At 40.8% G+C, this 21738-nt stretch overlaps 1 protein-coding gene across 2 annotated transcripts in view; it reads right to left on the reverse strand.

Moving 5' to 3' along the window:
* NBEA (neurobeachin) overlaps positions 1-21738 on the reverse strand; it is an 896160-nt gene that overhangs the window by 776201 nt on the left and 98221 nt on the right. For both annotated transcript variants that reach the window (XM_028135810.2, XM_008158996.3), the window contains exons 3-6: positions 20479-20579; positions 20144-20239; positions 15743-15864; positions 13932-14058 (exon numbers count right to left, since the gene is read on the reverse strand). In XM_028135810.2, coding sequence (XP_027991611.2) covers positions 13932-14058; positions 15743-15864; positions 20144-20239; positions 20479-20579 — 446 coding nt within the window. The remainder of the gene's footprint in view (positions 1-13931; positions 14059-15742; positions 15865-20143; positions 20240-20478; positions 20580-21738) is intronic.

Below are 21738 nucleotides of genomic sequence, written 5' to 3' on the forward strand. Positions count from 1 at the left end.
GTAAAGGTGTCATTATTATTCACACCTGACATGGTATTGTACACAGAAAACTCTGAAGACTCCACCAAAAAAATACTAGATTTAATAAATGAATTTGGCAATGTAGCAGGATACAAAGTTAACATCCAGAAATTAATTGCATATTTTTACACCAAAAATCAACTCTCCAAAAGAGATATTAATAAAACAATCCTATTAACCATCATAACAACAACAAAAGATATCTTCACATAAACTTAACCATGGAGGTAAAAGTCCTATACTATAGCATTGATAAAATAGCATAAGATAAAAATGAATGGAAGAATATACTGTGTTCATGGATTAGAAGAATTAAGATGATTAAAATGTCAGACATCTCATATCAATATATTTGCAGGTACATCTCCTAGGCCCAGGGAAACAGGGAAAAAAATAAACAAATGGGACTACATAAAAATAAAAATCTTCTGCACAGCAAAAGAATCCATAAACAAAATAAAAAGGAATCCCACTGTAAGGGAGAACATATTTTCCAATGATACATTTGATAAGGGGTTAATTTCCAAAATACATACAGAACTCACACAACTCAACGAAAGGAAGACAAACAATCTAATTTAAAACTGGCAAAAAAAAAGAGAAAAATAAAATTTAAGACTAACCTTGAAGGATGAATACAAATTTATTAAGTAAAAAAGGGACAATAAATACATTCCATACAGAGGTATTTTAATATGGTACAGACAGCACAGATGTTTGGTAAGTTATTTCTAGCATTAAGTCTTATAGAGAAAAACAGACAAAGACCAAATTATAAAGAGATCTGTTGGACAACTTTAGTAATCAGCCTTTGGTTTTTGCATAGTGTAGTATCACTGAAGAATTTTGAGCAGGAAACTTCTATGATCATCTTCATAATTTAGGAAAATAGCTCGCAGTATTGAGGAAGTGAGATAGTTAGGCAATTATGGATAAACTTAAAAACTGTAGGAAAGGTTCAGATAAGAACACCACAGAAAATTAAACTAAGGTGAAAGTATTGGTAATTTAAAAGAGAGTGGCTCAGTTGGTTGGAACATGGTCCCTAACACTGAAAAGACTGCAGGTTTGATCCTTGGTCAGGGCACATAATACACACACACACACACACACACACACACACACACACACACACACACAGGGAATATGCTAATTAGCTGGGCGTCACGCCCGCTCAAGAGGAGGCTGCATCATGACTGCTCAGGAGGAGCTGCGTGCGCAGATGGCCGTGAGGAGACCGCGTGCCACCCCAGCCCCAGCGGCTGCAGGGAGGCTGGTACTGGAGGCGGGCCAGAGTGGAGGCACAACACACAGGGAGGCTGGGGCTGGGGGTGGGCCTGAGCGGAGACACAACACACAGGAGCACCTTCCCTCAGCCCAGCGGACACAACACGGAGGCTGGCGCTACACAGGTAAGGTGCAGGTCCCGGCCCCCCAAGGGGTGCGGCCTCGCACACAGGGAGGCAGGGCGCCTCCTCGCAGGATTGGCCTCTAGTTAGGTTATGGGTTCCATCCTTGGTAAGGACTGGATTGGGAGGCAACTGATTAGTGTTTGTCTCTCAAGGTGATGTTTTTCTCTTTCTCTCTCTAAAATCAATAAGCATATCCTCGAGTGAGGATTAAAAAAGAGAGAGATAGGGACTAATTTTAAAAAACGGAATGGAAGTGTTGATATGGAAAAAAGGGAGCCTATGATGGTTACAATTTTAAACTTAAATGAGTACAAGTAACTTAAGATAATTAATACAGTGAAGCAGTTAATTTGGCAGATAAACAGGTTTGGAATTACAAAGGAATAGTTTGCTTTTGATCATAACTAATGTATGATACAATTAAATAAATAAATATGTGAATCATAGTTGAATTATTTCAGTGAAAGTTACATACTGTTCATTCTTTGGTGCATCAATATATACTCTACAGCTAATACACAAAAGAATTTTCCAAACAAAAGTGCCCAAATTTTTACTTCATATATACATATTTTTTTACATTTTTCTTGAATTTATTGGGGTGACATTAATAAAATTATATAGTTTTCAAGGGTACAATTCTATAATACATCATCTATATATTCAATTGTGTGTTCACCACCCTAAGTCTCCATCTATCACCATTTATCTCCCCTTAATCACTTCTACCTATCTGATCGCATTTCCCTTTGATAATCACCATATTGTTGTCTGTTTCTATGATGCTATTTTTTATTTGTTTTTGTTTCTTTGCTTAATCCGTTCACTTTTTCAAGCAGCCCTGCAACCCTCACCCTCTGACAGCTGTCAGTCTGTTTTCTATGAATATAAGTCTAGTTTCTATCTTGTTTGTGAATTTATTTTGTTCATTAGATTCCACACGAGTGAAATCATATGGTCTTTCACTGACTGGCTTATTTCACTTACCATAATGCTCTCAAGGGTTCACCCATGCTGTCACAAAGGGTAAGATTTCCTTCTCTTTTACAACAGAGAAGTATTCCTTTGCGTAAATGTACCACAACTTTTTGACTTGATATTTAATGACTAAAGAACATGGATATAAACTTGGAGACCACGTATGCATACTCAGATCTGCATTTAGTTTTAATTAAAAATTCATAATAAACATAACATTTTTATAAATATCAATAGTAGCTAAAATGTATAGCACAGTTCCTACAAATTAAGTCATATACTAACAGTTTACATCCATTTTCACAATGCGTAAGATCTGGTAAATGGGGTAGATCGAAGATGGCTGCTGATGGGAAGGCAGGCTGCAAGATAGTGTGTGAGTGAGAGAACAAAAGGAGAGAATGTGGATGTGTGGGGAGTGTCTATTTGTGAATGAGGGACAGCTATATTCCAAGGGACTGTAGGGGACTGCCGGACTGGGCTCCCCTGAACGGGAAGCCTCCACTGCTGCTGAAATCTCTCCCGGAGCAATGGGCTCTGCCGCAGAGACTGCACCATCTTGAAGGAAAGAGTGGCTGTGATCAGAAGCATAGCCTTACCTTTAACCAGGAAGAATCGGATACCTACCGGGACCCTACAACTACAAAACCCAGGGACCAGCTGGAAACCCATGAACACTGGGTCTCAAGCAGCGCGAATATGCGATCTCGGACAAGCTCTGCAGATTCTCACGGAAAGGTCAGATTTCACCCAGAGAAAGGTGAGGTCTGCGATCCAGGCTGGAGGGAGAAACACACGCAGAGGGGTATATAGGTACAGAGGAAGTCTGCACCCTACAAAATCCACGGCACTGGGGCCAGCGAAGTCTGCGAATGTGGAAGGGGGTCCACAGGGCTGCTGGCAGAAGGGAACTCTAGAAATCAACCCGTAGCTGGGCAGGGCACAAAAAGGCAGCCTGAAGTTTTACCAGTAAACCGGCTGCGCAGTGCCAGGGGAAAATGACGTACGCAGAGACTTGCGCAGAGTCATGCGCAGTGCCAGGGCTAAAAAGTCCCAAGTTCAAGTGCTTACTCTGGCTCTTTTTATCTTTAAATCCTTGCATTTGATTACTAAGCCCAGTACATAGGATCACCCAATTAAAAACACTCTCAGAGACTGCAGGGGGAAGCTGTTTTTGTGGAACCTGGGGATCAGAGCAGGGAGAAACAATCAGAAACCAGCTCTGGGGCAGTCCATACCCCCAAACCAGTATTAAGTGTGGCAGGGAAAACAAAATCTAAATACTACGTAGAGAGGACCTATAGCCTCGGATGTCAATACAGAAACACTGCCAAGCAGGGGTTGAATCACAAATTGGCTCTTTTGCAATTACAACTAAAGGCAGCCTGAGAAACAAAGGAATATTGCCTACTTGAAAACAGGATTGTGGCTTATGACACAGAGGAGTGGTGCAATGCAGGGAACTTCAATACTGTCCTCACTACCTGACAAGAAACAGGCGTGCCAAACAGAACAGTAGAGGAAGTACATGACTTTAACTACTGCACATTTTTATTTTTTATCTTTTACTTAAGAAACTAATTTTTTTCTTTTTTTCTAACTTGATTTTACCTTTTTAATTATTATATTTTTATTCTGAATCGGTATTATTACTACTATTATTTTACCTTTTTTTAAACTTTCATTTAATTTTATCTTTATTTTATTTTATTTTGGGATTAATCTTCTACATTCTATTTTCATTTTTCCTTTAGCATCATTTTACTGTATCTCAATTTTACCATTATGGCAACACTCTCTTCCTCACTTTTCCAGTTTTGTTGTCCTATTTCTCTTACCCTATTCCTGCTTTACATTTTCCAAATTCCTTCTTTTTACCCCCTGTTAAAAATTCATCCTACTTATATATCTAATTTCCAATCCCCTGCTCCAAGTCCATACACGATTCTGTCTTCTCTTTCTTCACTATGCAATTTTTTTCTCTCTTCCCCTTTTTTTTGTTTTTTGTTTATTTTTGGTGTGTGTTGTTGTTGTTGTTGTTGTTTTGTTTTTTGTTTTATTTAGTTTCATTTTGCCCTTCTTTCTCTCTGTCCTATTGTTATTGTTTGATTGTTGATTAGGTTGTTTTTTGTTTGTGTGTTTCTCTCTCTCTCTCTTTTTTTTTTTTTTGCTTCTGTTTTCCTCTCCTTGCCTGTTATTAGCTGTTTTTTTGTAGTTTGCATTCATTTCTAGGTGTTAATTGTTTGCATATTTTTTGATTAGTTGTTGTTGTATTGAATTTTTTCCACCTTCTTTTTTATGCTTTCTTTTCTCTCTTAGTTTTTTTTCCTTTTCTCAATATCATTTTTGCACTCTCTCTCTTTTTTTTAATCCCCTAATTCTCTTTTCTCTGGTTGTCACCTTTATTTGCAGTTATTAGTATAGTGAATACATTTGTGTTCAGTGCCTTGTACGTTGTGTCTTGTTGTGTTGTATTTTGTGCATTTAAGTCAATGCAAGAGAGAGAGAGCTACATAACCAGAAACCTGGAGAGGAGAGATCATGGGGAGACAAAGAAACAGCCCACAAAGGAAAGAAAAGGAGGCATCGAAAGAAAAGGAAGTAAACGAAATGGAGGCAATCAATATGTGAGAGAAAGAATTCAGAGAAATGGTCATAAGGTCACTGAAAAGGTTGGAAGACAAAGTCAACAATATGTGTAAGAACCAAGAGAAAATGAAGAAAACCAAGACAAAATGAAAAATGACATCACTGCAATAAGGAACTCAATAAAAAGCATCAACAGTAGACTAGAAGAAGCAGAGGACTGCATCAGTGAGCTAGAAGACAAGGTAGGAAAAAATACCCAAGCAAAGCAGCATCTAGAAAAAAAATTTAAAAACAGGAGGAGAGCCTAAGGGAATTTGGGACAACACAAAACAAAACAACATCCGCATAATAGGGGTGCCAGAAGGAGGGGACACTGATCAAAGAATAGAAAACCTGTTTGAAGAAATAATGACAGAAAACTTCCCTGATATAGGGAATAAAAAACTCACACACAAGTCCAAGAAGCTCACAGAGTCCCAAGCAAAAGGAAACTCAAAAGACCAACGCCAAGGAACTAGAGGCCCGGTGCACAAATTTCATGCACGGGGGGGGGGGGGGTCCCCCTCAGCCCAGCCTGCACCCTCTCCAATCTCACAATCCAGGACCACTGGCTCCTAACTGCTCACCTGCCTGCTGCCTGATCGCTCATAACTGCCCCTCCTGCTGGCCTGGAGACCCCCAACTGCCCCCCAGCCAGCCTAGTTGCCACCAAATGGCCCCCCTTGGTGACCTGGTCACCCCTAAACACCCACCCCGCCAACTGGTCACTCCATACTGCCCCCCTGCTGGCCTGTTCGCCCCCAACTGCCCCCCCCCCACAGGCTGGTCACCCCTAACTGCCCCACCGCCAGCCTGGTCACCCCGTACTGGACCCCATGCCAGCCTGTTCGCCCCCAACTGCCCCACCCTGCAGGCTTGGTCACCCCACACAGCCTGCTGCTCGGTCATTTGGTCGCCCCTCACTAACCCCCATGCCGGCCTGGTCGTCCCCAACTGCCCCCCCCCCCCGCCCTGGCGGGCCTGGTCGCCCCACGCAGCCTGGTGTCCAGTCATTTGGTCACTGCTCACTAACCCCCCTGCCAGCCTGGTTGCCCCACGCAGCCTGCTGCTCATTCGTTTGGTCAGCCCTCACTAAACCCCTGCCAGCCTGGTCGCCCCATGCGGCCTGTGACTCAGTTGTTTGGTCGCCCCCACTAACCCACCTGCTGGCCTGGTTGCCCCACGCAGCCTGCTGCTTGGTTGTTTGGTCGCCCCTCACTAACCTTCCTCCCGGCCCTCAGACTCCAATCAATCGGTGGCAGCGGCGGGGCAGAACTGGGGACTGGCTCCCTTATTAGTCCTGCAGGGTCAATCTCCAGAGGACGGGACAGGCACCAAGGGACCAGCACCGCTGGCAGGATTCTGACAGCACTCCTGGGCCTCCTGGAACTCGGCCTCGGGTGCTGCAGCTGCTCCCCCTCCCTAGACCCTCCACAAGGAAGAAAGGATACCGCCAGCAGCACCAGGGGCGACCAGTGGTGACTGCTCTCCCCATGCTTTCTCCAGGTCACTTGAGCCGGCCCCCACCCGCCCTGCTCCAGATGACGTGTGAGCACTGCACACAGAAGGAATGTAGTACAAAAAACAAAAACCGATGACCAAGAGAATGCTGCAGTCATCGTCCGGAGTGTGGCTAAGGAGAAAAGAGAGAAGGAAGAATTCCATAAGTTGGCCAATGCCAAGTTATTTCTTAGTGACTGCCTGGCGTGTGACAGTTGTGTGACCGCAGAAGAAGGAGTCCAAATTTCTCAGAACACCAAGGACTTCTTCTGTGTTCTTTGAACCTTAATAAGAGATGTGATACCACACAGCACAAGGTGCTGACAGTGACCGTGTGTCCTCAATCTCTGCCTTATTTTGCTGCTAAATTCAGCCTCAGTGTCTCTGATGCATCCAGAAGACTCTGCGGCTTTCTCAAAAGCCCTGGGGCACACTGTCTTTGACATGAAGATAGCTGCAGACTTCAGTATCCTGGAGAGTCAGAAGGAATTTTTGCGTCGGTACTGCCAGCACCGTGAGGAAGAGCCCCAGCTACCCATGCTGACCTCCACCTGCCCTGGCTGGGTCTGATATGCAGAACATGTGCTGGGTCACCCCATCACCTCCACCTCTGCACGGCCAAGTCTCCCCACCACATCATAGGCTCTCTGGTGAAGGATGACTTTGCCAGATGGCAGAACCTGTTCCCAGACAAGATTTTCCATGTCATTGTGGCCCCGTGTTATGACAAGAAACTGGAGGCCCTTCGAGAAGATGTTCCAAGAGCTTTGCATAGTTCCCAGGGTGCTGACTGCGTGTTAACCTCAGGTGAAATTGTCCAGATAACAGAGCAAAGTAACTCGCTTTGAACGCCGCCGCCTTGGACACTCTGTTTGGAGACATGAAGGAGGAGGTGAGGCTCCACGAGGGTGCCAGCTCCGACGGGCACCTGGCACACATCTTCAGGCACATGGCCAAGGAGCTGTTCATCGAGGACGTGAGGGTGCTCACCTACCACACCCTGAGGAACAAAGACTTCCAGGAGGTCACCCTTGAAAGGGACGGAGAGGTTCTGCTACGCTCTGAGGCTGCTTACAGCTTTCAGAACATCCAGAAGTGGTCCTGAAGCTGTAGAGGGGCAAGTTCCCCTGCCACTTCGTGGAGGTCCTGGCCTGTGCCGGGGATGCCTTAAGTGGCAGGGGCCAGGCCCAGGTGAGGACGGGTGTGCAGACAGGGCACTGCTGCAGCAGATGGAAGGCATTTACTCTGCCATCCCAGTGTGGTCCCCGGAGACCAGTGCCCATGTGCAGGAGCTGTATCAGGAGTGGCTGGAGCGGGGGACTCCCCCCGGGCCCAAGCGACCCTACACACAGCCTAGGAGGGCCCAGGGCAGCCTGCCAGGACATCAAGTGGTAAAGGTCCAGCAGACGCCCGGCCTGCAGGCCGCCTGAGGAGGGTTGTCAGACATGTGAAGGAAAGGCTTAGCATCTCTGTCATCGCTTTGGTTTTCAGAATTCCCTACTCTCCATCTGTCGGCTCCCTCCCTCTGGGGGGGGGGGGGGGGGGCTGTTGTCATCACATGGATGCAACTGGAATATTGTATCTCGAGAGGATTGCTCCAATGTATGTATCCTTTTGTCCGATGATGAAAAAATCCCAAAGAACAAGAATGGAGACAGACTACTGTCCTTTAGGCTTAAAAAAAAAACTGGAAGTGTCCTGCGAAGAGCTGAGACTTGGTTCTGTCCATGTGCCTCAGAGAGATTGGATGAGAAAACGGCCCAGTTTGGCCCTGACTTTAACCACTTATGTTACTCTCGAAGGTGTCTTTGCCACAATGTGAATAAACTGCCACCATTTGGAACAGGGGCCCATGAAAGTCTGCATTTCCAACTTTTCTTGAAACCGATCTATGTTCTGCAGCTGTGGCCACCGTCCTGAGATCAGGTCCTGTTGACCAGGTCTATCGCAATGGTCACTTAGGCTTTTATTTTATAGACTGGAGGCCCGGTGCACAAAATTCATGCATGGTGGGGGGGGGGAGGGTCCCTCATCCCACCCTGCACCCTCTCCAATCTGGGACCACTCGGGAGATTTCCGACTGCCAGTTTAGGCACGATCCCACAGTGATTGGGTCTAAACTGGCAGTAGGACATCCCTTTCGCAATCCAGGACTGCTGACTCCTAACCGCTCACCTGCCTGCCTCCCTGATTGCACCTAACCACTCTGCCTGCTGGCCTAATGCCCCTTACTGCTCCCCTGCTGGCCTGATCACCCCTAACCACCTCTGTCTGCCTGCCTGATTGCCCCCTAACTGCCCTCCCCTGCCTACCTCATCGCTCCCTACCTCCTCCCCTGCCAGCCTGATCGCCCCTAACCGCCTCTGTCTGCCTGCCTGATCGCCCCCTAAATGCCCTCCCCTGCCAGCCTGATTGCCCCTAACTGCCCTGACCTGCTGGCTTGATCGCTCCTAATTGCCTCTGCCTCGTCCCCCACCACCGTGGCTTTGTCCAGAAGATGTCGTGTCTAATTAGGATATTACCCTTTTATTAGTATAGATATATGCTGTCTACAAGAAACACCCCTCAGAACAAAGGACTCACACAAACTGAAAGTGAATGGGTGGAAAAAAATTCTTCAGGCAAATGGAAATGAAAAAAAAAGTAGCAGGATACAAAATCAACATCCACAAATCAATGTAATTTTTATACAGCAATAATGAACTCTCAAAAAGAGAAACTAAAAAAGCAATCCCACTTAACATTACAACAACAACAACAAAAAATATGTTGCCCAGGAATAAACTTAAACAAGGAGGTATAAAACCTGCACTTAGAAAAGTATAGGACATTGAAAAAAGAAATAGAGGAAGAGCCCGGATGGCAATGCTCAAGGGTGGAGCATCCAGGAGGTCATGGTTTGAGTCCCAGTCAGGACACATGCCCGGGTAGTGGGATTGATCCCCACTGTGGGTCGTTCAGGATGCAACATATCAAAGATTCTCTCTGATCACTGAGGTTTCTATCTTTCTCTTCCTCTCATTCCTCTCGGAAATCAATAAAAATATATATATTTTTAAAAAGCCCTAGTCAGTTTGGCTCAGTGGATAGCACACCAGCCTACGACTGAAGGGACCCAGAGGTACAATTCTGTTCAAGGACATATACCTAGGTTGCAGACTCCTGGCCCTGGTTGAGGGTATGTGGGAAGCAACCAATTGAAGTGTTTCACTACCACATTGGTATTTATCTCTGTCTCTCACTCTCCCATTCTCTCTAAAAATCAATGGGAAAAATATCCTCTGGTAAGGATTAAAAAAAAAAAAAAACAGAAAGAAACAGAAATAGAGGAGATACAAACAAATGGAAGCATATACCATGTTCATGAGGTGGAAAAATTAACATCACTGAAATGTCTATACTACCCAAAGCAATCTACAGATTCAAAACAATCCCAATTAAAATACGAATGGCATACTTTACAGAGCAAGATCAAATACTCCAAAAATGTATATGGAACCAAAAAAGACCCCAAATAGCTGTAGCAATCTCTCCAAAGAAGAACGAAGAAGAAGAGATCACAATACCAGATATCAAACTATTCTACAAAGCCATTATAATCGAAACAGCCTTATACTTGTACAAGGGGAGGCATATAGGCCAATAGATCAGAACAGAAACCAAAGAAATTGACCCACACCATTACGGTCAATTAATATTTGACAATGGAGGCAAGAACATACAATGGAGTCAAGTCAGTCTCTTCAACAAATGGTGCTGAGAACACTGGACAGACACATGAAAATAATGAAACTAGACCACAATTTTACACCATACACAAGAATAAACTCCAGATGGATAAAAGACTTAAATATAAGGCATCCTATCTAATAAAGAGGGAATATGCTAATTGACCCTCATGCTGTAGAAAATATGTCGGCACCTACAGCCAATAAGGAGGCAATATGCTAATTGACTGCCCCGCCCTCAAAGATGGTGGCGTCCACAGCCAATAAGGAGGCAATATGCTAATTGACTGCCCACAGCCACAAGATGGCAGTGCCCAGTCCCCTCAGCCCCGCCGGGGTGGCAGGTGTGCAGCAAGGCCGGGCCCACCCCCAGGTGGGCCCAGCCACTCCATACACCTGCCTCCAGAGTCCCCCATTCCCCTCATCCCCCCAGCTGCCCAGGGCAGGTCCGAGGCGCAGGCAAGCCTCAGATGGCGGCTGCCCAGCCACCCAGGGTCGCCCAAGGCTCTGGTAACCAGGGCCGGCCGAGGCTTGCGTTGCCGGCAGTGGCAGCAGCAGAGGTGTCATGGGGCATCACCTTCCCCTGATTGCCGGGTCGCCTCCCACCACTGAGGGCTCCCAAACTGAGAGAGGGGGCAGGCCAGACTGAGGGATGCCCCCACTCCAGTGCATGAATTTTCATGCACCGGGCCTCTAGTGAAACTATAAATGTCTTAGAGAACAGGAGAACATAGGCAGTAAAATCTCAGATATCTCATGTAGCAATATGTTTATGGATACATCTGCTAGGGTAAAGGAAACTAAGGAGAAAATAAACAAATGGGAATACGTCAATATAAAAAGCTTCTGCACAGCAAAAGAAACCACCATTAACATGAAAAGTAAACCCATTGTATGGGAGAACACATTTGCCAATAATATATCTGATAATGGGTTAATATCCAAAATATATAAAGTACTCATACAATTCAACAAAAGAAAGACAAACAATCCAATTAAAAAATATGCAGAAAACCTGAACAGACATTTCTCCAAAGAGGACATGCAAATGGCCAAGAAACATGAAAAAATGTTCAAAGTCACTAATTATCAGAGAGAGGCAAATTAAATCCATGTGAGATATTGACCTCACATCTGTCAGAATGGCTATATCATCAAAAATCAACAAACAACAAGTGCTGGCAAGGATGTGGAGAAAAAAGAACACTAGTTTACTGCTAGTTAGAATGCAGACTGGTGCAGCTACTATGGAAAACAATATGAAGTTTCCTCAAACAATAAAATATGGAACTTCCATTTGACCCAGCGATCCCACTTTAGGATATATCCTAAAAACCCCAAAACACCAATCAGAAATATATGCAACCCTATAGCAGGACTATTTACCATAGCTAAAATTTAGAAACAGCCCAAGTGCCCATCACTAGATGGATAAAAAAGCTGTGGCACATGTACATAATGGTATAGTATGCAGTGGTAAAAAAAGAGGGATCTCATACCTTTGGGACAGCATAGGTGGACCTGAAAATATTATACTAAGTGAAATAAGCCAAACCGAGAAAGACAAATATCACATCATCTCACTTATATGTGGAATCTAATGAACAAAATGAACTGACCAACAAAAGAAGACCTGAAGCAGGGAGGCATGGAACAGACTGACATAAATCCAAGTGGGGTTAGAGGAACAAGAAGAAATAAAGCAAAGAACTTATATACTTACTAGAGGCCCGGTGCACGAAATCCATGCATGGGAGGGGGGAGTCCCTCAGCCCGGCCTGCGCCCTCTCCAATCCAGAACCTCTCGGGGGATGTCCGACTGCCTCTTGCAATCTGGGACCAATGGCTCCTAACCACTCGCCTGCCTACCTGCCTGATCACCCCTAACCACCTCTGCCTGCCTGATTGCCCCTAACCACCTCTGCCTGCCTGCCTGATTGCCTCTAAATGCTCCCCTGCTAGCCTGATCATCCCTAACCGCCTCTGCCTCGCCCTGCATCCAGGACCCAGGATTCCCTCCTCCAGCCGGTCGCAGGCACCCAGGACCCAGGCTTCCCTCCCTCTGGCTGGCCGCAGGCACCCAGGACACAGGTGGGCCGCAGCCGCAGGAGACCATGGGCAGGTAGCTTGGCTTGTGCCGCAGCCGCAGGCACCCAGGACCACAGGGAGTGTGGCTTGTCCCTCTCCTGGGCCGCAGGGCGGGCAGCTAGTGCCTCTCCAGGCCGCAGCCCCAGCCACTGGCACCCAGGACCGGGTAGGCTGCTTGTCCCTCCCCCTGACCACAGCCCTAGCCGCTGGGGCCCCTCAGGGGATGTCTGACTGCTGGTTTAGGTCTGCCACTGCTGCTGCACCAGCCCGGCTTCTAGATGAGTAGTGCGCCCCCTGTGGGAGTGCAGTCCCTCATTACTATGCCTCATTACTGCAAGAGGGTGCAGGCCGGGCTGAGAGACCACTCCCCCACCCCAGTGCACAATGTCATGCACCGGGCCTCTAGTCAACTACAAAATATATAATAAAAATATTTCATGGGGTCTTCCAAATTTAGGAAGCACTAGTTTTTCCTTATAGAGAAAATGAGGCAATAAAAAATTCATACTGTTAAAAAAAAATCAAAATGGGACTTAAGAACATGAATGAACATGGCACTGGAAATAGTAAATTCAATGTTACAAATCTGAGATTGAGCAATCATAAAGATATCCACATGGCAAATCTCATAGGTAGATGAGAATAAAAGAATCGAGTTCGGGAGATAAAAGTAAAAGTGGAAAGCTATCATGAAACTGAATAAAAATTCCCCCAAATTTGTAAACTCCAGAAAAGCAAGGGTATTGTCTGTTTTGTTCACTGTCATATTCCCCAGTGCCTACACAGTGTCTGGTACTCAATTAAATACTCAATAGATTATTCTCCCTTATCTGAAAGGGTTATGTTCCAAGACCCCAAGTGAATTCCTGAAACCTCGGGTAGTATGGAACCCTATATATACTATGTTTTTTCCACTGCATATATACCTATAATAAAAGCTCATTTATAAATTAGACACAGTAAGAGATTAACATACCTAATAATAAAAGAGAGCAATAATAACAATATACTCTAATAAAAGTTATATAAATGTGGTCTCTACCTGATAACCAATCAAATAACCAAGATGGCTAGTGAGTAACTAGAGGGGGATAGCTTATATATACAGATACCATGGACAAAGAGATGATTAACCTTCCGGGTAGGGTAGAGCAGGAAGGCACAGATTTAATCACACTACTCAGAATGGTGCGCAATTTAAAACTTATGAATTATTTCTGGAATTTTCCATTCAATATTTTTAGATCACAGTTGCCTGGAGGTAACTAAAACCATGGCAGGCAAAACTGCAGGTAAAAGGATACTACTGTAAGTATTATCTGAAAGAATGCAAGAGAATAGATCACAGTGAGAGAATGAGAGAGAGAGAGACTGCAAGAGGTCAAGAGCCTGATGTTTTATGTCAAAAAGTTAGACATAAAAGTAGCAAGAGAATACAGACAAGGATCAGAGGAAAGAATTAGAAGTCATGAGAAAACCATTAAAAGAATATTACAGAAGTCATAACAGGTCAGTTTTAAGACAGCAAGAATGGTGCATTGTGTCATTCTCAATAGACATATTTACTTACACCTACCTTGCGTGGTTGAAAATCATATTTCACACAGTGCTGAAAACCTTTTCCTTTGGACTTCAGTGATGTGACTATTAGACAGTTCCCAACAAAATGAGCAGAGTAGCCAACTCCTTTGCTAGTACGAAAACTATAAAGAAAATTAAGAATAGTATAATATCATCTGATACAAAGAACAATGTATCTAAAGTTTATTATATAAATAACACAAAATATTATTATAAAAATAAAACTTATGTACCAAATAAAGGCTAAAACATAAAAGGCTTAGAAAACTAAAAGAAATAATTTAAATTAGAAAAATGGAAGACAAAAGAACCATTTAACATTTCAATTTTAATACATAAAATTAAAGTAATGGCCTACAAAAGCCTATCAAGTCAATTACATCAACATTTAAGAACTATCTGGAATTAGCAAATTTTAAAAATCACTCATGCAGTTAATGTTTCAAAAACAACTTGTTCCATAATTTTACTGTATCTTACGGGAGTAGGGTAGAGGGGATCAAAGGAGAATAAAGAGGGACATCTATAATACTTTCAACAATAAAGATAAATGTTTTTTAAAAACATACAAATATTTTTAAATGTCAGTCAACTTTGAAAAATAATGTAGGTAATCAAGCAATGGAATACATTTTTATTTTTTAAGTATAATATATAATCTTTTTTTAGGGTAAATACTTTATTTTATATTTATAGTTCACATTATTACAGATGTCGTCCAATTCCCACTCTTTGCCCAACTTCATCCAGTCCCCCACCCCCCGCCCTTCTGGCTATGTGACTAGGAAATATAGTTATTTTCTTCTACAGCTAGGGGTAATTCTTCCTAGTTATAAATTCAACCCCCATATAAAAAATTTATATATGTTTTGAAAATGACAGTATTATTGAAATAAATTAATGCTCTCCTAAAATGACCATTCTGAAGTTCAACCCAATTTATGTTTGGAAATTCAGATATTTGTTTAAATTTTTGTAATAAGAAATTACAAGCTATTAATAGACCACATTTTCACACTCACATTTCAGAGCCAGTCATTGCAGAAAAAGCAACTTAAATATTATTCTTTCAAATAAAACCTATGTGATAGGAACTATTAATAATTTCATTTTACAGTTGAATACAACAAAGCAAAGGATAAAGTAAGAGCCGAAGACAGGACTGAAACTCAGGCAGTCTTATTTCAGAGCACTGACTGTATTAAATGAGTTAATATTTGTAAACAATTACAATACCTACTATGTAGTAAGGCAATCAATGAAAGTTCCATAGTATTACTGTGCATTACTGGTAAACTAAAATTACCAAGCTCTCAGTCCTGTCAGGTCAATCCATCTTTGGGTTGAGCAACTCATTCTGTTACTTATCTACCACATAATTATTCTTAACTAATTATAATTTCTTACAGGGCTGTTATTAATATTTTGAAACATATCCTGATTATGCTCACAGAACAAAATAAGTAAAAAGGCAAAGTGAATGAAAAAAAGTAGGAGTTTTGGTTTTCTTCCCTCTCCTTTATCAGAAACCCACATCTTCACTAAGAAACCCACAATTGATCTATATTGGTAAGACAGTACAGAGAAAGTCTGCAACCCTTGACTCTTAAATGTAAGAGGGGGGAAAAAAACTGCAACTGTAAAAAAATATGGACACAACAGCAAAAATTTTTTAAATATATAATTAATTGACTTAACTGTGTCTATCATTTTAACATATACTTTAATATATTAATGTTAAATTTACTATATTTACAAAATTGAAATACTTAAGACAAACGTACTGAAATTAAATATCTTACTTACCAATAAAGATAAGGTTTATCCTTATCAACATTAATGTTATTTAATGGATCCATACGAAACCAAGTGTTCAGGGTGAAGCCATTCTGATAAGGCCACTTTGCAATAGGAGGCAATGCAATTGCCTACAGGGCAATGAAAAAAGATACAAAAGTATTAGTTAAAGAAAAATGTGACAGCAACCAAGGTCAGATATGAATTTCACAGATTAAAAATGGTGGAGGTATAAATATCAGAAAATCATGGTAAGTATAAAAATGTAAAATAGTATCTTATGAAAATAATCCTAATATATAAAGAGCCAGGGTCCGTAACGTCCAAAACAATGGAACAGGCGACCAAACACCAGGTTACACACGCAGCAGGCTCGAGTGAGCGGGGACTGGGGAGCAGGCTGAACTGCTGACCTCTTGGTCCCTCCTGGGTCATGGGCGCCGCGGCAACCCAGCACTGACTGCCACCACCAAGGCGGGTGTGATGCAATTGGTCTGGGGGCCCTGCCATAGCCCCACGATCGCCCCGCAGAGGGAGGCCCAGGCTACCCGGCCGGCGGCGGTGGGCAGAGCCTCCCTCTGTTGGGCGATCAATTGCAGGGCTTCTGGACTGCAAGAAGGCACAGGCTGGGCTGAAGTACCCCCTCCCCAAGTGCACGAATTTCGTGCACCGGGCCTCTAGTCTATAAATATTATTTGGTGGCTACAGAAGCATTGCATTTTCAAATACTAGCTGAATGAAGTTTCATCTCCAGGTTACATAATAAGTTTCAGACTCCAAGTAGTTCTCCTCCAGTTTCACCAATATACAGTCCCTCATTACTATGCCTCAGAATTTTCAGTTTTCTGTGGTATCTGTTAGGTTTTCAGTAATATTTCATTTGGTTAAAGGAGGTTGATTGAATCTTTGAATCCAAAAACAACTCTGTGAGAGAATGTTAATGGGATCAATATTGGGATCAAATTTAAGTATTACGAGGTAATTAATACTCATTAATAGTGAAACAAAGGAAGGAAAATCATAAGATCATTAAGAAACTTCACCAATAAAATTTATGACTGAAAAGGACTAAGACCCACTCATTAAGTAGGAAAGGAATAATATAGTATTCAGATGATAATAGTAATTTTAAAAATCTAGCCAATCTAAGGAAAAATTGAGAAAGTGGTTGATTACTTTAATTGATATAAACAAACATCTGAGGATTTACTTGTCTTCCTATGAGATATCCAAATTCCTATCACCTAAAAGATAATTATCCATTATGCTTTTATGACTGATCTGTTCCCCCAAACAGATCCTTCAGATTGCTGAGTGGATAATGACCCTTTTCTCAAATATAAGATAGCTTCGATATTAAAAATCTTCTGCATACAGATTAAAGCTTAAATTTCTTCAGGATATACAAGGCTCTCCAAACACCCTATAACTAAAAAAAAAAAAAAAACCTTCAATCTTATTCACTTCTACTATCTTATTCCATATTCCAAAGTATACCTAAATATGACAGCTGCTCCACCTGTTCTGTTACAACTCCCCTTTTTGTATATGATACACCCTCTGTCCAAAAGACTTCTTCCAGCAAAATCACAAGCATCCCTCAACACCAGGATTTTCGGTGAAGCTTTCCTGGACTTCACCCTAGCTTAGCTTCCTTTTTCATTGTTTTCCCATAGTGCGAGTCAGTTGTGAGTGTCCCACGTTAGGCTGCCAGTTGCAAGTACCCTACATTGGGCTACCAGTTGAGAGTGCCCCGCCATGTCCCGTGTGGTTCAGGGTTCAGGTTCAGGGTTCAGGTTCTGGAGGAGGCCGCACACAAATGAAAGAGACTAGAAAATATTAATTTGGGAATATTGGGGGCCAAGTGGGAGCCCAACTCAAGGTGAAGGACTCCACTCCGCTCTGTCCTTGCTATCCCTTTTATTCAGATTGTGGGATACACCCATAGCCCTGAGGCAGGCAATTCCAATAATAGCCAATCAGCAAGGATTTACATAAGATTAAAAGGTGGAAGTTGCTTTAGCTACCATTGTCTCAACTAAACAGTGGGTGGTTGGCTCTGACCTTTCAGAGCTTCAAGGTTGACCAGCCTTCCGGGTTCCTTGTCCACACCTCTCTGCTAGTGAAGACAAGGGCGGCTTCCAACACCATAGCACTTAGTAACTAAATCTACAGTAGCTTACTATTAACAAGATGTTTTTACATCTATCTACCCATCAGAGTTCCTCAAGTGTAAGGAATATAATTTAGACTCCCAGCATGTGACATAAGACATACAAAACATTCACTATGTGATCAATGGAAAAATCTCAATGTACCGAAGATTTATAAGTGCTTGCTTTAAAAATAAAAATAAAACAGAAACACACACAAACACATACACAGATGCACAAACAATTTCAAATAAAGAACAAAACCCGGAGCCCAGTTTGGCATGGCTCAGTTGTTGATCATCAACCAGTGAACCAGGACATCACAGTTCAATTCCTGGTCAGGGCACATGCCCAGGTTGTGGACTCGACCCCCAGTGTGGGGTGTGAAGGAGGCAGCCAATCAATGATTCACTCTCATCATTGATGTTCCTGTCTCCTTCTCCCTCTTTTCCTCTCTGAAATAAATAATCTATAGCATTTCCATTTACTAGCCAAAAGTCCTATCTATTATTATATAGATAAATTTAACAAAAGACTTTTAAGACTTGTATGCTGAAATCTACAAAACACTGAAAAGTCAAAGAAATCTAATAAAAGGAGAGATATACTGTGTTTATGAGCTGGAAGACTCAAGAGTTCTAAGATCTATTATCTCCAAATTGTTCTATAATTTTAAAACAACACAATCAAAATCACAGCAGGCTTTTTATAAAATTTGATAACTTTACTCACAATGTATATGAAAATGCAATCAATCTAGAATAGCCAAAATTATATTTAAAATAAAGAACAAATTTGCAGTACTTATACTACCTGATTTCAAGAACTACTATATAGCTACAACAATAAAGATAATGTGATGTTGGCATAAGGATAGCTATATAAGGACAAAGGAATAAAATGGAGAGTTCAGATAGTTTTTGAAAAAAATGCCATGGCAAGTAAATGTGAAAAGAACTGTTTCTTCAACAAATAGTTAAGGAAATACTTCAATATTAATATATAAAACTTAATCTCAACCTTCCCTCACACAATGTTTTTAAAATTAGCACAAAAGTGATCACAGGCCTAAATGTAAGAGCTAAAACAACACAGCTCTTAGTAGAAATAGTAAGAGAAAAAAATGTTGTGACCTTATTTTCTGATATTACAAAAGCATATGCCATAAAATATTTTAATTAAACAAAATTAAAATCTTGAATAGTATAAAAAATGATGTTATGAAATTAAAAAGACATGCCACAGGTTAGTAGAAACTATTTGACATATACATATCTGACAAATTAACTTATACTCCAAACATACATTAGAACCTTACCCTTAGGATAGGACAACCAATTTTTTAAAATAAACAGAATATTTTAACACAAGCAGAACAAAAGAAGACATAAGACTGGCTAATCAACACATGAAAAAATGCTCAACATCATTAGCCATGAGAACAATACATAATTAAAACTACAAAAAAAAAAAAACAACACAAAATAAAAAAACTGCAATGAGGTGCACCATTACATAATCAATGAAATGACTCAAATTAAAAAGACTGACAATGACTGGGAAGCATATCTACCAGGATTCTCATATATTCCTAATGGAAATGCAAAATTTTCAACTATAAAAAGCAATTTGCCTGTTTCTCATGAAATGAAACACACACACACACACACACACAAAACACAAAAAACAGCAATTACGCTCTTATGCATTTACTCAAGAGATAGGAAAGCATTTCCACAAATCTATGTTCAAATGTTCATTGTTGTTTTATTTATAATGGCCAAAAACTGAAAACCCAAATGCCAATCAACCAGTGAATGTATAAATAAGTTGTGGTATATGCATAAAATGTAAAACTATTCAGAATAAAAAGGAAATTACTAAACTACTGGTAAGCTACAACAAGAATGATCTCAAAAGCATATGGTAAATGAAAGAAGATTGACAAAAAGACTACAAAATGTGTGATTTTAATTATATGAAATTCTAGAAAAGGCAAAGTTAAACAACCACAAAAATAAATAAGAGGTAACAGAAACAGGGCTGGGAAGTGAGTACTGGCTTCAAACATAAACAAGGATATTTGGAGAGTAATGGAAATGTTCTAAATTATTATTGTGGTGGTGATTACCAAACGATTCAAAACTTAACAAACTAACTTTTTAAATTAGTAAATTTTACTGTATGTAAATCATGCCTTAATAGAGATGACTTAAAAATATGTAAATAAAAATAAACATGTGTATTTTAAACTTACCGCAGCACTACAACCAGGGAAATTGAAAAAAGTATCAGGACCATGTCTTTGTGGCATCTGATTAAGAACTGACAATAATTTTACTGCATGTCTTGGCTGAGGAAACAAGAAAAATAAAGGCATTGTACAAATTTAGTAAAAATACCAAATACATCACATTAACCACTGAACTATTTTTCTAACTAGAGAGAAAATTAATTTTAAATCATTTATGTAACTCTTTAAGAGGAAGAATTTCCATTATAAATTCAAGACCATAGCTCTCTAGAGACAAATTATTGAACATTAAATTAATGTACTGATATTGGATACTTTTCACTCTAAATTCAGCTTACCCAGATTCCACTTTCTCCTCGAAGCATGCTGAACAAAAGCTTCAACTCCTTGACAGTGATGCTGTAGCTGGCAAGAACCCCCAACATATCAACTAGAAGATCTTCAAAGGAAAATAAAGTTATTCTGAACTCTAGTCATGAGCTGCCATCTATCAAGATAATATACTTTTTAAAAGAACAGAAGTTATCAAGTGTCATTTCAATATATATACAGAACATACATCCTCATGAATAGTCATTCTAAGTAATTTTAAGTCATCAGAAAAACAAAAAATTATATGTAAGTTTTAGAATTTTCCCACATCAGGTATACCATTCTAATTAAGTTTTCTTAGTAAATACATAAAATAGACTTTTATAAATTCCCAGAATACACACACAAATCTGCTGTTTGCAGGGAAAGGTAGGCAAAAATATGCAAAGGTACATTGACTTAACATTAAACTGGTTATTTCCAATGAAAAAGTGATAGCTCACAATATTTTCTTTTAGAAAATGTTTTTGAAATATTCCTTGGCACATTAACAACAATTTTGAGTACTTAACTCCTTGCTTGGCATTATTCCAAGTGATTGGCATGGATTAACTTCACAAATCCTCACAACAAGCCAAGGGGTAAGTACCACTATCCCCTTCTAAAAATGAGGAATGTGAAGCACAGATAACTTAATCACATTTCCTGCAATACACTCTATTTAGTAAGTGGTACAATCAGGATTCAAATGTAGGTAGTATGGCTTCAGAGACCTCACTCTCTCACTCAACAGTCCCTCAAAAGATGTATTCTTTAAAGGCACTACTAGTGAAACCCATTATGTCAACGTATTTATGCACACATAAGAGACATACCAGCTCAACAATAAAAAACACATACATTTAATCCCTTGTCCCAAATTACTTTCCATCCTCTAGACTGTGAGTCATACCTCTATCAATTGTTTTTTTGCAAGAAATTAAACATCTAAATATTTTTACTTCATTTTCTTGATTTCTAACATACTTCCTAAGAATTAAAGATACTATACAAGTTGATTACAATCAATATACATATAAATTCTAAAAAACTAATCATCAATTTTAAAATATTACTTTAGGATAAGTTGAAATAATTAGTTATTGATATTTAATATATGTTATCCAATATCATAGGTTAATAACCGGAATTTGAAACTTTAAAAATATTTATGATTTCAAAATAGAAATTTAACTGGTCGTTTTCATCAATAAATAATTGACTAATTTTCACTTAATGCCACAGTA

The sequence above is a fragment of the Eptesicus fuscus genome, chromosome 8, assembly GCF_027574615.1.
Source record: "Eptesicus fuscus isolate TK198812 chromosome 8, DD_ASM_mEF_20220401, whole genome shotgun sequence".
In the NCBI taxonomy this organism is placed as follows: domain Eukaryota; kingdom Metazoa; phylum Chordata; class Mammalia; order Chiroptera; family Vespertilionidae; genus Eptesicus; species Eptesicus fuscus.